Below are 14,031 nucleotides of genomic sequence, written 5' to 3' on the forward strand. Positions count from 1 at the left end.
ACCGGTACGGTACAGCTATATTTTTCGGTTCCGACTATTCGCAATCCGTACCAGTCGGTCCCGGCCGGTACCAACCCGTACCGATCTGCTATCGGTTGTACTGGCCTGTATCGATCCGTACCAAACCGGTACCGGCCTGTACCGACCGGCTCGTACCAACCTCAAATTTTTTTTTGGCTTTTGGCCCGAACCAGCCGAACCGGTATAGTACCGGTTCGGTTCGGTATGGTACTGGTACTGTACCGGTATCGGTGCCCATTGGTACATCGGTATGGTCGGTACAACGGATCTTGACCTACGCCCCTCTCATACCATGCCCAATTTATCTTGCATCACATGCCTGATCATATTTGTTGCGCAGATGAAGATTATGACAGAAATTTGAGGTATGACACTTGATAATGGCAATTTCCTCCTTGAGAAAATCTCTATCTCCTATATATAATGTGACAACATAAGATTATGTGGTTTGTTCTACTATTTACTCAATAACTCTGGTATATGATGTACTACATAGATCATCAAAAAATAGAAATTAGGCATCTTTAATAACTCTGTTCAATTTTATAAAACGTCTATTATTTTATTTCCACTTCATGTATTGGTATATAGTTGTATGATAACATAAGCCTGACTTTTTAATTTTTTTTAGTTCTGTTGGTTGTTGCAATGTCTATTAAAAAAAGAATACTAACTTATTCAAATTGAATGGCAGGATTTTTGAAGTTAGGTGCATGCATATACCTGTTTATGACCGCACGCCATTTAAAGGTCTCTCTTTGTTATGTACAAAGTTAGAGTTTTGCTTTAAGTTTAAATTTATGATTGATTTGCAATTTTTTATTAAATGCTATAACAAAAGAAGTATTGAAATTTCTTATATGACAACTATAAATACCAGAGTACGCCGTCTCTATACTCGGCCCTGTATTGGTGCCATGCTATCATTGTGTCGGTACGGGGCTGATTCAGCATACTGAGTGTCAGTACGCCCTCTATACCATGTACTGGTATCGAACCGGTACGATATGATGTACTATGGTAAATACCGATTTGGTGCACTTACAGTTGTTGGTGCTGCAAAATTCTGATCTTGGAATGAACTATTTTGTTGCTGGTTGAAATATATGTAATATTTACATATATGGCTTTGTAAGTTTAATTAGTTAACTAATAACTACTTAAATTTTTAAATTTTGTACAACTTGTCTGATCAGCTTTCACAACATTTATCCCTTGTTATGTTTAGCATACAGTGCAAAACTAGGTTCGAGGCTGACTTAGCTTAAACTTGAAGGATGACCTACCTCTAAAATCTCCACCACAAATAATAGTTTCTTTTTGGTATGGCATCTAATAATTTCTTTGAGAATCATTCTCACCAAGGACTTGCATGGTGATACATTCATTAGCTCAATAAAGATGAGGTTGTTGGAGCTGATTTCTTGGGCAAGGTACTTTCTTGTCAGGTGCATGACAATAGATATGTGAATGTCTTCTTGCCTTGTGACGAGATGAAAAACTAATTAGGAAGATAAGGGGGACTTTTATTATCTAATGGAGTTTTGAATATCCACTGGAGTTTGTCTGCTTACACTAGTCTATATGTTAAGTGCACAAGATTAATGTCTCGATTATATAGTCTATCGCACTCTTGATGAGTATGACCAGCACCTTTATGCAAGTGTTGATAGAAGGAAGCTAGCCAGACTCTAGAGGCATAGTATATCTTCTTCATGAGTAGGATTCAAATCTTTATGTCATCCATAGGCCAGGTCAAGAGCATGCGCATTGCAACATGCTGGTCGATTCTCTGAATGCAAGTAAAGAGCATGACAATGCTGAAAGATGTGCAAATCTCATGCTATGAGACACATCCAAATCCTTTCTTTACATTTAAGGTGCTTCGAATCACTTCTTATTATGTACATGACATGCCTCAAATATGTAAACATTATTGTTTAGAGAATTTTGATACTCAAAGTAGCATAATTTGCATTATATTAGATCAAACAAACAACTAGTGGTTGAAGCTTTAGTATTATAATTTATAAATATTACATGAAGAGCCAAGGATACAAAACAAGCTGAGCACAACATGCTTTTGTGCTGTTGTCTTTTAGCCCATACAATAGTTTGCAACACCAAATGCTGTCGTACATGATATTACTATGTCATATAAATTGGTATCATGGTTTATGATAGACATCCAGTGCCATGTTGGTCCTCCACCCTTCCTAGGGAGGTGGGCTGTAGGCTGTACACTGGTGCCTTGAGGCTCATTCCATAGGTGCTGGGAGATCTGTTAAAGAGATTAACAAGTTTATACACCCAGGATAGTAAGTTGTTCACTTTTATTTTTTCAATTTGGATTGGGCTATTGCTTTTCATAATGAAATTAGATCTTTTTATCCTTAAAACCATGGGAATGGACTAGGTATAATATTTATGCAAAGCTGTGATCTTCTAATGGTACAGAATTCGATGCTACAGAACAATCTATGCTTGCAATTGAAAATTAAATCACATAATCTGAGAAGATCAAATGATTTAATATCTTTTAAATATGCAAACTTCTATTTGAGAATCCTAGTTTGTATTGACCTACTGTTTTTCGTTATGAAATGGGATAATGTTATCCTTAAAACCATGGGAATGGTGTCGGTCCAATATTTTATTTGAGATCTGTGCAATGCACCCTGACCTGAACATCTAGCGATTGAATCACTAATCAAAATTGTAACAAACTAGGATCTTACCTAAAAAGCTAGCTGGAAGGTATTATTTGAGTTCTTTAGATATATAAGTATCCAAGATCTACTTAGTGCATAATCGACGTGGGACAGAAAACATGCCCTTACGGATTCTCACAGATTCTCTTTATTTAAGTTCTGGCATCCTTGATAGTTTAAGGATCCAAATCCAATTGCAATTCTATTCAAAATAAATCACAAATACCATAATTGGCCTATGGTCAGGCCCAAATGTGCCCATGCTGCAGTGTTCCCTAGTCCACATAGGCTATGAGTGTGGTCCGCTCTGATGCTATTTGTAATAGTTCTAGTTGATACAAACCTTAGATTCGGAAACTCTAGAAGCATAAAGTTACTGTATATCCCAAATAAAGCATCAACTCTTTATTTAAGCTTTTCATCATCATCATCATGTTCTTCTTCTCCTCATCCTCCTCGTTCTCTTCCTCCTCTCTAGCCTAGCTACCCTTCATCACTCTCTAAAAAGCCTACCCTCTTCTTCCATCCTCCCTAACCAGCCCCAACTGGCCTTGTTTTGTATGCTTCCATGGGCATTTTAGGAAGTGGGACCCACTAGGTCAGTTCAAGGGTAGGTTAGTTCCCCCGCCCTAGTAGGTCGTTTGGTGGCTAGTCAATGAACAAGTTAAGTAAGCCGAGTCACTAATAAGTGGGCATAGGAGTAAAGACAGATAAACAGCATGCTAGAGATAGACTTATTTACTAAATATCATTTTTCTAAATGCCATTTGAGCCATTACATGTAATTCAGGAAATACCCACCATTTGAATTTAATAAAAATACTTAAAATACAAATTCCTTAACAAGAAGATGTTGATTTCCTAACTTTAGTTCAAAATCCAGATTTTTGGCCTTGTCCCATTTTTAAATGTAGTAGTATTTCTAAAGTCTTGAAATCTTATGTTTTTATAAATACCTACACTTTGTGGAAACTCAAAAATCTGGTTAGAAAATTCTTGGAAATTAGTTGCGAAAGCATTTAACCTAGAATGATGCTTAACAGTACTTAGTGCTTCCACAGATTGATCCATTTTTAAATTTTCCCATGCATCCACATATATTTATTTTTTTTAAGTATAAGTTGGGCATTAGAAGACTAAACGAAGCTATAGTAGTGTAAGGAATTTGAATTTGAATAAAATTGGTGTCGAGTTGGAGCGGTGAAAGCTTGGGCTGAAGTTACAAGAAGAATATGAAATTGTTATGAAAAACACAAAAGCAGACCTTATATAGATCCTTTGGGTCATGGTACAAGTTTTGTTGTTTATTCATCTTAAAAGCTATTATATTTTGATATGTTCTTTGGTTCTGCAGGGTGGCATTATGTATGAGTAATGCGTAGTTTTTTTTATTCCTTTTTTTTTCAACCATGTCTTTAGTTAATATTAAACTTGTTACTTTGGGATATTATTTTTATGTTCATCCTGTTATTGGCTTTTGTCATAATTATGTTTCTTTATTCTCTTTTAAGACATATTTTGTCTTGTTGTTTTTTAAACTTGAAGGACTAGTAAAATTTGTAGAAGATGTTGTGAGGTTTGAGAATTCCATTTCTCAAGATAAGCCAATTTATCTAGTGGGCCATTCCCTTGGAGGATGCCTGGCACTTGCTGTCGCTGCTCATAATCCTGATATTGATCTAATACTAGTATTGTCTAATCCAGGTGAGTGAGCAAATTCTTGAAAGTATATTGTGTTCAAACATGTTGCAGGTTAGTTTGTAAATCTAGTTTAATAGTGTTTTGGATGGTACTTATTTTCTCTTTCTTTTCCTGTTAGCAACATCATTCAACAGGTCACAATTGCAGCCATTGCTTCCAATTTTAAGAGGCTTGTCTAGCCAGCTAGATATTTTTGTGTTCTATCTGCTAAGCATCAATATTGGTGAGTGGGTTAATTTGAATCTTCTTGGTGGTCATCTTGCTTTTTTGTCATATATTATAAGGGAATCAAACTATCTGATCTGATGATATGAATTTATGCTCTGCTTTTATTGTCGGTGCTTATATTTTACTATATCCCATGATATGACTGCAAAATCTGTATGCTATCTATACATTCTTGTGGCTTTGTTCTTCTTGAAATATAGAATGTGCATTGTCAATAAAACAAGTTTATATGAGCTAGTATTGAAGACATCCAGGTCATCCATCTATTTGTTCCTCTATTAGGTCTTCAGTTGACAGCTAAATAGACTAGTAAAATAGCCAAAGAGATTTTATTCTCCTCTTTTTTGTATTTTTCTTTATGTTCTTTCTCTATGATGGCGGGTCTTAGCACGATGGTGAGGTTGCTCCATTGTGATCTAGATGTCATAGGTTCAAAACATAGAAATAGCCTTTTTGTATGATGGGGTCAAGTTGCGTCTAACCTTACCCAAATCCCGTAATGATGGGAGACTCATGCACTAGGATGCCCTTCTCTTTACTGTCTATCTTTTTACCCATCTATCTATCTCTCTTTCTATCTATTTGTCTATCTATCTATCTATCTATCAATTTATTTATCTATCTAGTTATCTATGTATCTCTGTCTATCTATCTATCATATACTTATCTATCTATCTATCTATCTATTTATCTATCTACCTATCCTTCTACCTATCTATTTGTATATCGAGCTATCTATCTATCTATCTATTTGTTTATCAGTCTGTCTATCCATCCATCCATCATCTATCTGTCTAACTATCTACCTATCTATATATATGCTTGTTTGTCTGTTTATCTATTTATTTATCTATTTGTTTGTTAGTCTATCAATCAATTTATCGATGTATCTATCTGTTTGTCCGTCCATCCATCCATCCATCCACCCATCTGTATATCTATTTGTCTATCTATCTATGTACCTGCCTACATATCTTCTATCTATTTATCCATCTATCTGTTTGTTTATCTGTCTATCCGTCTATTTGTCTATCTATCTGTCTATCTGTTTGTTTCTCTCCACCTCTCTATCTGTCCGCCTTTCTGTTTTGCAATGATAGCCAAAGATTGTTTTCCTCCTAAAGTTAGTAAGCTCTTGTTTTTCCTCTTAATTCCTAACTTCTTTTCTAATGTTATCCACATTCATATGCTGTTGATAAGGAAACTCTTAATTATTTAATCCAAAATTCTTGTTGATTCCTAATGTTGATTAGTACTGACATAAAATAGTTGAAACATATTAAAAATTGTTAAAATACGTAACAACAGTAGAAGGATCCATTTTATGGTGTGATGTCTAATTGCTTGATTCATTGAATTTGAGAACAGTAAAGTGTGTTAAACATTTGAGTTCTTGCTTTTGACAAAATTCTAGGGCATGGTGTATTTATCTTACCTCATGAGCTTTCTAATGTATATGAATCCTTGACCTTGAGAAACAGCCTGGCACTTTCAGGCAGATCTACAACCGAACTTATTGGTTATTACTTTAGATACACTTGATAGGAAAATATATTAGTAATTATACATTCTTATATCTTTGACATTATGATTATTTTCTTATCTAAAAATTATTTGCTATTTTTTCTATATATAGAATGTTGCACATTTTACTCATCTAAAAGTAAAGGCATTATTATAATATTTAGCAACAAGTTAAAAACTCACAAAACATATAAGTCCATCAGATAGATATGACCAACATCAAATACATATTCAAGAATTTTTCCATTTTTTTTGATACAAAATTGTTGATTTTGTAATTTCCATCCCCAACCAATCCACAACAAATATTAATAAATTCAAAGTAAAGTGCCATCAACATTAGAGATTCATGGTCATTCTATTCTAGATACAGTCATTGCATCTGCACATCTGTAATGATCTGCACCTAAAAGAATAAAAATTGTCATTTTTGATAAAAATATTTTTACTATGATTTTTGAAGCTAGCAATATGAAATAATGTACAACTAATGTAAAACAAATAAAATAACAATATGCCAAATTAGTCTATCTATCTCAAAAGGAATTATTGTACAACTAATGTCAGAAAGATCAACAGAAATTAATTAAGAAAATATCCAATTTTAAGGGATCAACAAATACTGTACCACTTATGTTTGCCTACAACATACTGATAAGCACAAAATTCATCTAGTAAACTACTCACTGCAGAGCCCAAATTACAAAGTCAAAGAAGAACATAATTAATAGCAATAAATATGAAAACCTCCAAAAGCTTCTGGAAAACGAGACAAATAATCATGCCTAGCATGACGTATGTGTAATTTCTTTTACCTTCTCTTTCTACTAGTTCCCTTTATCTCTTTGCTTTTACAACTTCTTCAATTTTTCCTTTTCTCTCCCCTTTTACTTTTCCATTTCTCCCATGACCTTGCTTCTTACCTAATAATGGTGTTTATGTGTGTTCATCTGTACATATATATATATATATATATATATATATATATATATATATATTATATACACAGCTAAGTAATGGAGCAAGCAGGTAAGATCATCTCAACTATACAATTCTGCGATAGGGGAAAAGGAGTCAAATAATCATAGCTGAATTATGAAAATGTACGACCACCATGCAAAACCTAGAATAGAATGCATCAAAAAATAACCATTTACTGCAATAGACAAATAAAAGACAGATAAAAATAAGCTAACTTAACACCAAAAAGATATAAAACAGGCATCACAATTCATTTGCAAATATATATGATGCAATAAAAAATGGCTTAATTGCTTTTCTCTCAAATCATTTTCCAATAAAAAAATTTGCCATGAAATGTTTTCTCTTACATCCATTTCATCATATTCTCCTTACGTGTGAAAAGGGACATCTGCAGTTGTTGTTTCCTGCCAAGGAAGGAAATACAACACACTACAATTCTACCCACACAAACACCAACCCTTTTTTTTAACCAAGAAAACTGCCAGTGAAAGCAATAATCCAAAATCACAGAATGAATAAAACATAAATAATAGGACTAAATAATTAAAAAAATGAAAATCTCTTTCATTGAACTTGTTTTGTATGCTGCCATATATAATCTCTCAGAAACAGTAACTATTGTTTCTAAAACAAAAAGACAAATCGTTCATTATAGCCCAAAAGTCAGAACTAAAAGAACATCCTTATCCCTTCATTCGAAAATCAAAGAATAATGTTTTATAATCAGTAGCTATCAATAAGCATTGTGATTTAAATCAGAGAGTCGGAGCCATCATAATCATTTTCTCATATAAAAGAATTAAAACCTAGCAAATTTATCAAAGAAACATATAACTACTAAAAATATAAAGAAACAAGCAATCCTAACAATATATAATGAAGTTTAAAATAAATTTCTCACTCAAGCAATGGCAAAATCCAAAAGACATAAATGACAAAAAATGATACATACATTCAATTAAGAAAATAGAAAAACTTAATAAGAAAAGGAAAAAAATTAGTCATGAGTTACCTTCCAATCACTCCATAGTAAAGCTAACAACCACCCAAAACACAAACAAAACCTAATTTACTAATATATTCAATAAAAGAAATAGCATTTGCATGTTTATTACAGAAAAATAGATAAAGTAAAAAGAAATAAATTTGCAACACCCCTCATACCACTGATAACAAAATACTATCACATCAAAAGTCAGCTTAAACTCAAATTTATATGAAGGCAAAAACTTTCGAATCATTAAGCATCTATAGCCTATACTATTTAGTACCCACAGAAACAAACTATTCTATACCATTCTTCACTCAACAACTGTTATACAACTTCAATCAATATTTTTAACTCCCTATGCAAACAGTTATCTAAAACAACAAAATATCTTGCTAATGGTTTTCCTATTTCCCTCATTGAGACCAATCACTAAACTTTAAAATCATATTGTAGAACCATTTAAAAACTAACCAGATGAAGTTTTGAAGTAGAATCACCGAATATCTGTTGCCTAGCACCTAACACTCAAACTATGCTAACTAACATATCATACAAGTTATTATTCCAATAAGTTTTTATACTGATCATTTTATGCAAGATTTCTATTATATAATTTGATGGAACCATCTGGATATTATTTTATGGCCATGTCTATTGAGGATAAAGTCGATTTGAATCTTCCATACTCATATATACATTTGCTATTGTTTTAACTGTAATATTTTACGATCGAGTATATGTTGTTGAATACAATGGTTGAATAGTCATTTAATATTCAATTTGCATATGCCTCTAATGTTTTTTACTTCTGCTCTTGATATTAGATAATCAGGTGAAAATGGCTTTGGATAGTATTGGAGATGGGAGCCACCCTTTACAGACACTTTATAAGCTTTCAAGAAATCATTCGTCACCTCTACCACGAATTTTAGTATGATCATTTTGTTGCTTTATTGGATATTCTTAGATTTTATACCTCTTGCCGTATGGAAAATGCTTTCTTACATATCTTATGTTCCTCCTTTGTTAAACTTTCAACTTAGTAACATACAATCACTTTGGTTCAAGTCCATCTTTTGTTAAGGAAACAAACTAGTGGATTGTGCAAAAAGTATGTCGTGTGAATCATATATAATGAATAACAAAACACGCAATAACCAAGGAATTTTCTTGTGGAAGATTATGAACAAACAATATTGTTAGCAAGCATTGGAATATCGGAACCGATCGTGGTACTGCTTTTTGTCGGGTTATCTGGTACCAATCTATCCCATATTGACTCATGGTTCGGGCCTGTGTATCAATATCATTCCGTGGCACAATTTTGAATCCTTTTTCTATTTTTTAGACTTTTTTGTATAATATGGAAAGTAATCGGGCTTTATAATTTGGATTTTTTAACTTTTTTTCTTTTGAGGTGCAATATGGATGGTAATTAAATTTTTACTTTTTTCATGTTTCAATGATGTTAAAGTAACATGGCTTTTCCCTACCCTTAGGTTGTTATCTTAGATTGTTAGAATATAGTCACTATAAGCAATTGCTCGCTAGATAGTAACCAATAACTCGTAAGTCATACAAATTTAAAGGATGACTTACCTAATATTTTAAAAATGTACCCAATCATCAAAAGAACATAAAAAGTTTAGAAATGTACCTGACTAAAATAGGGTTGTGGTAGGGGAAGCCAATTCTCTTGTCTAGGTTCAAATCAAATTGAAGGGCTTATGCATAAGAGTTTAGGAAAAAATACGTCCTCATTCTCATATAAATTTCATCCTCTCTCTTCCTAGTCATATCAGAAAAGGGGTTCAAACAAAAGAAACTGTTAAACAAAAGAAACTATTATGTGTGGAAAAAAGATAATTGAAAAGTCAAATGTTTTCAATCATCTATTTGCACCATGGTCCGCCGAACCGATACCGGTAGGCGTAGCGGTGGCCTACCGGGCCGGTACGTAAGGGTGTCGAACCGGTCTGCATAGCCAGCGCGCTCGGGCGTGGGTGCGCTTCCTAGCGCACACGGGCGTGGGCGCGCTGCCCCGCGCGTGAGCACGTAGTGGGGGCTTACGGTCCCAACCCCGCACTAAGACCCTTTCTTGCGCTCCACGGCATGCACCCTTGGTGATTCGGACCGATTTGTAGGTAACGCCTCAAGGAAGTGCTTCCTTTCAACGATGGAATCCTAGATTTAGCCGTGGAACTCCATTCTCACGCCTAAACTAGACAAATCAATAATTCAAGAGATGAACAATGAAAACAAACTAATGATTCAATTCCACTCAACAAAAAGAAATACAAATGCAGAAAAATAAATCTATTGAGAGATTGATTTATCCCTTAATAACCTAAGTCAAAGATTTTAGACCTAAGACCGAAAATAGGTGCAATGCCTCCCAAGCCTTGCGCCCGACTCTCACAAAGAGAAAACAATGATCAAACTCGACTAGAAGATGACTCACAAAAGGCCTTAACGACTCTTTAAATAGACTAAGACCTTCAACAAAAGGAAAAGACTCCAACCCTAAGAGATAAACTTCCAAGTTTATCTAAACACCAAAGATGGCCGCACGAGGGACCTAAACTTGGAATGATCCCTTGTGGTGTGCTCTAGCAAATCCTCCACATATAGTAGGCGGGCTCCCGGGACGCGCATCCTGGTTGGCTGGGATGCGTGATCCGATTGGCATGGGAGATCCCCTGCTAAGTCTGGACTCCTCTCGGGACGCGTGTCCTGGATGACCAAGTCATGGGATCCGGTTGAGCCTTGCCATGTGTCCCGCTGAAGCTTCTCTTGCTGTTGGCGCCTTCCCACATGGCACCCATGAAGAACTCTCCTCTTTTGGTTGGTCGCTTGGTAGAGGAATCCCACTAGGTTCGGAATCTGCTGATGTGGGCGTGGAGTCCTGGCCAAGCTAGGACTCTCTTGTTGCTGCACTGGCGGGAAGGCCATGCGGCGCGCATCTGGGTTGCGCGCAGCCTGGACGCACGCTGGGAGAAGTCCCAGTCCGCCTAGGATTGTGCTGACGGGCTGACCGCCTGCTGCCTGTGCATGGGCGCCTACTGGTGCATGGCCCCGCTGGCTGAGGCCCTCTAGTTGTGCGCAGGCTTGCGCGCGGTCTCCTGCTATGTGCGGTTGCAACATGCCCAAGGTCTGCTGCACGCGCTATTGTGCATGGCCGCATGGTTGTCAGACGCTCGCGCGCGCGGGCGTGGACATCGGGCACGTGCGGGCTGGCTGTGTGTGGGCTTGTGCGCGCGATCATCGCGCGTGCCTGCCAGGCGCGCTGGCCGCTGGGCTACGGCCTGGCTGGGCGCGTGCGCGAGCACTGCTGGGCGGGCGCGCTGGTGCCACGCCCACTGGTGCTGTGGCTGCTCCAGTCGTGGCCTATTGTTGCTGTGGCCGGGCGGGCCTGCGCGCGTTGCTGTGTGCGCACGGGCTGGTCCTTGTGTGTTGGCGCCCGTTGTCTGACGGAGCGAGGTCTGGCACGCAGGCTATGCCTGCACGCTGCTGCTGGTGTCGTGGCCGCGCACAGGCGCTGGGCATGGCCTGTGCCCGTGCCCATCCGTGGCTACTCCCCTTGGCTGGCCAAAGGTCGGCCAGCCTCAAGGCTCATCAAATGCCCCATCTGGTGAGCGAGGGTTTGGAGGAGGAGGGGATGGAGCTTGGGTGGCTCCAGTGAGGAGAGTGTGTAAAGGGCGATCCTAAGTGGTGGAGTGGGAGGACAGGGAGAGCATGAAAAAATTGCGGATGGTGACTAGGTTGCTAAATGTTGAACACCTAAACTGGGCACTAGCACTTAACCAGCTCTGAACCAGAACCTTCAAAAATATAATTCGGGTCGGTTTGGTTTAAGTTTTTTGGAAACTTAAATCGAAACCAAACTAATTTTTTCTGGTAACCAAAACTAGATCAAATATGAAAAAACCTGACCCAAACCAAACGGTAATAATAGGTTTGGGGTCAGTTTTGTGGTTTGGTTGGTTTTCTTGCACACCCTAACACGAATGTGTCCTTACAAAATTAAATACCAAATAAAATATGAAATTGGTTTAACACATGCATGGTTAGCTAGCTTATCTTGTGCTCATCCTGCATTGCACACTCATATGGCATGGTTGGTGGAGCTAATATAGGAAGTTGCATCTCACATGCACAGCACGTGTCGTTTAGCCTAGAAGCCAACGATCTGCCTAGGCCTTTTGTGGAGGGTTTAATAAAGGCCACAACGTGTTTTAATTTATTGGCATGTTGGGCTACAATGCAAGGAAAAACAGGATAAAAGTGTTTTTCTTTTTCTTCCCTTTTGAGAACTAGAAGGGAGGGGGGAATCCTAGGGGGGGGGCCGAATTTGGGCTGAGGGTGGGACTCAAATCCGGAACCTTGGTACAGACACTCAAAGACTTTAGCAACTAACATTATTGGGCACCTTCAAAGTTTGTTTAAGTATTTAAGAATTGAATCCTTCAATGTAGATTTCAGACACGGACAATGGTAAACTTCAAAATAAATACCCCAATTAAACAACCCAGAAAATTTCTTTTGAAACATGTAAAAACTTTGGGGGGCAATTTGTTCAATGCAGACACATATGTGTGGTTAAACTAAACTGCTATTTATTCCACTGGACTTTTTGTATTCGCTACAATGCTAGATATTTTTTCCGTAATGGGAGATGATTTGATGGAGTTTCTTGCAGAAATTACTGGATACAGTACCCAAGAAGCTTTTTCTTGGAAATTAAAGCTACTTAAGTTTGCTTCCTATTATGCTAATTCCCATCTTCATGCAGTTACAGCCGAAGTACTCGTGCTTGCCAGGTTTGTATCCCTCAATTGCTAGGCCATTCCGCTTATAAGCTGATGATGCACAGCATATCAGTTTGATGGTTTGCTGCTGATTCGTAAAATAAAATTAGAGTTTGGCTACTTGTTCATATTATGTTAGACATCAAAGATATCTACTCTTTTTGTGAATGCATTGAATGCATATGCACTTAATAACTGGTTTTCTGTTTTGTTTGATGTCCACTGAACATCTTTCTGCTGTCTTGATGAGCATGGTTCCGCCTTTGTTTCGTGCTTAAATAAAGCTCCTTATATTCATTAACACCGGTATCCTTGGTCATTTAATGCTAATTTTGAAAGAAATTCATTTATGGGACATTTTTTAGATTTATATACTGTTATATGCAGTCTATTTAAGAACTAAATTACGAAAAATACAAGTAATAGAGTATTGGAACTAAGAGAATTAAGAGGCACAATAGAAGAAATAACTGATGAAAAAAGAGAACGTGGCACAGACTGCATATATTTTATGAACTATGGGTTGGTCAAACTGCTGTAGCACTATCAACTATAGAAGCAGAAGATGTTGCTCATTGTGAGGCTACTAGATATGCAAGTTGAAATATTTCTCACTGGTCATAAGGTTGTTGATGGGCTTGATAGATCTGTGCAGATATTTCATGACAATAATACAGCTATATCTTTCACGAAAAGATTCAGAGAAAATGGTTTACTTTTTTATAAGTTGTGAGCCAATAGTCCCACATCGGAAAGACTGTTCCAGAGCCTAGGCATATGAGGCGGGTGTCTCCAATCCTGCAGACGTGTTTTGGGTGGAAACAAAACCGGAGAAGGGTGAAGGACGCTTGCGTGAGGAGGAATGAAGGACGCTTGCGTGAAGCCCGGAACCGGACAATATCTGGTAGAGGAGCCCCGTGTTTCCCCCCTCACGTGCCCGCGGAGGCGGGGGCGTGACATAAGTTTCCTTCATAATCTCTCCAATCTAGTGACTAAGGTCTTGATCAGTTGCATGTGAAGCCCATGGCTAGTTGCATGTTTTGAACAGCAGGATCCTTGTATC

At 37.2% G+C, this 14,031-nt stretch overlaps 1 protein-coding gene across 1 annotated transcript in view; it reads left to right on the forward strand.

Moving 5' to 3' along the window:
- LOC103717828 (acyltransferase-like protein At1g54570, chloroplastic) overlaps window positions 1–14,031 on the forward strand; it is a 37,438-nt gene that overhangs the window by 4,171 nt on the left and 19,236 nt on the right. The window contains exons 3-7 of the mRNA XM_039116319.1: window positions 716–771; window positions 4,278–4,436; window positions 4,552–4,656; window positions 8,985–9,095; window positions 12,815–12,980. Of these exons, the coding sequence (XP_038972247.1) occupies window positions 716–771; window positions 4,278–4,436; window positions 4,552–4,656; window positions 8,985–9,095; window positions 12,815–12,980 (597 nt within the window). The remainder of the gene's footprint in view (window positions 1–715; window positions 772–4,277; window positions 4,437–4,551; window positions 4,657–8,984; window positions 9,096–12,814; window positions 12,981–14,031) is intronic.

Source organism: Phoenix dactylifera, unplaced genomic scaffold (genome assembly GCF_009389715.1).
Source record: "Phoenix dactylifera cultivar Barhee BC4 unplaced genomic scaffold, palm_55x_up_171113_PBpolish2nd_filt_p 000077F, whole genome shotgun sequence".
Classification (NCBI taxonomy): domain Eukaryota; kingdom Viridiplantae; phylum Streptophyta; class Magnoliopsida; order Arecales; family Arecaceae; genus Phoenix; species Phoenix dactylifera.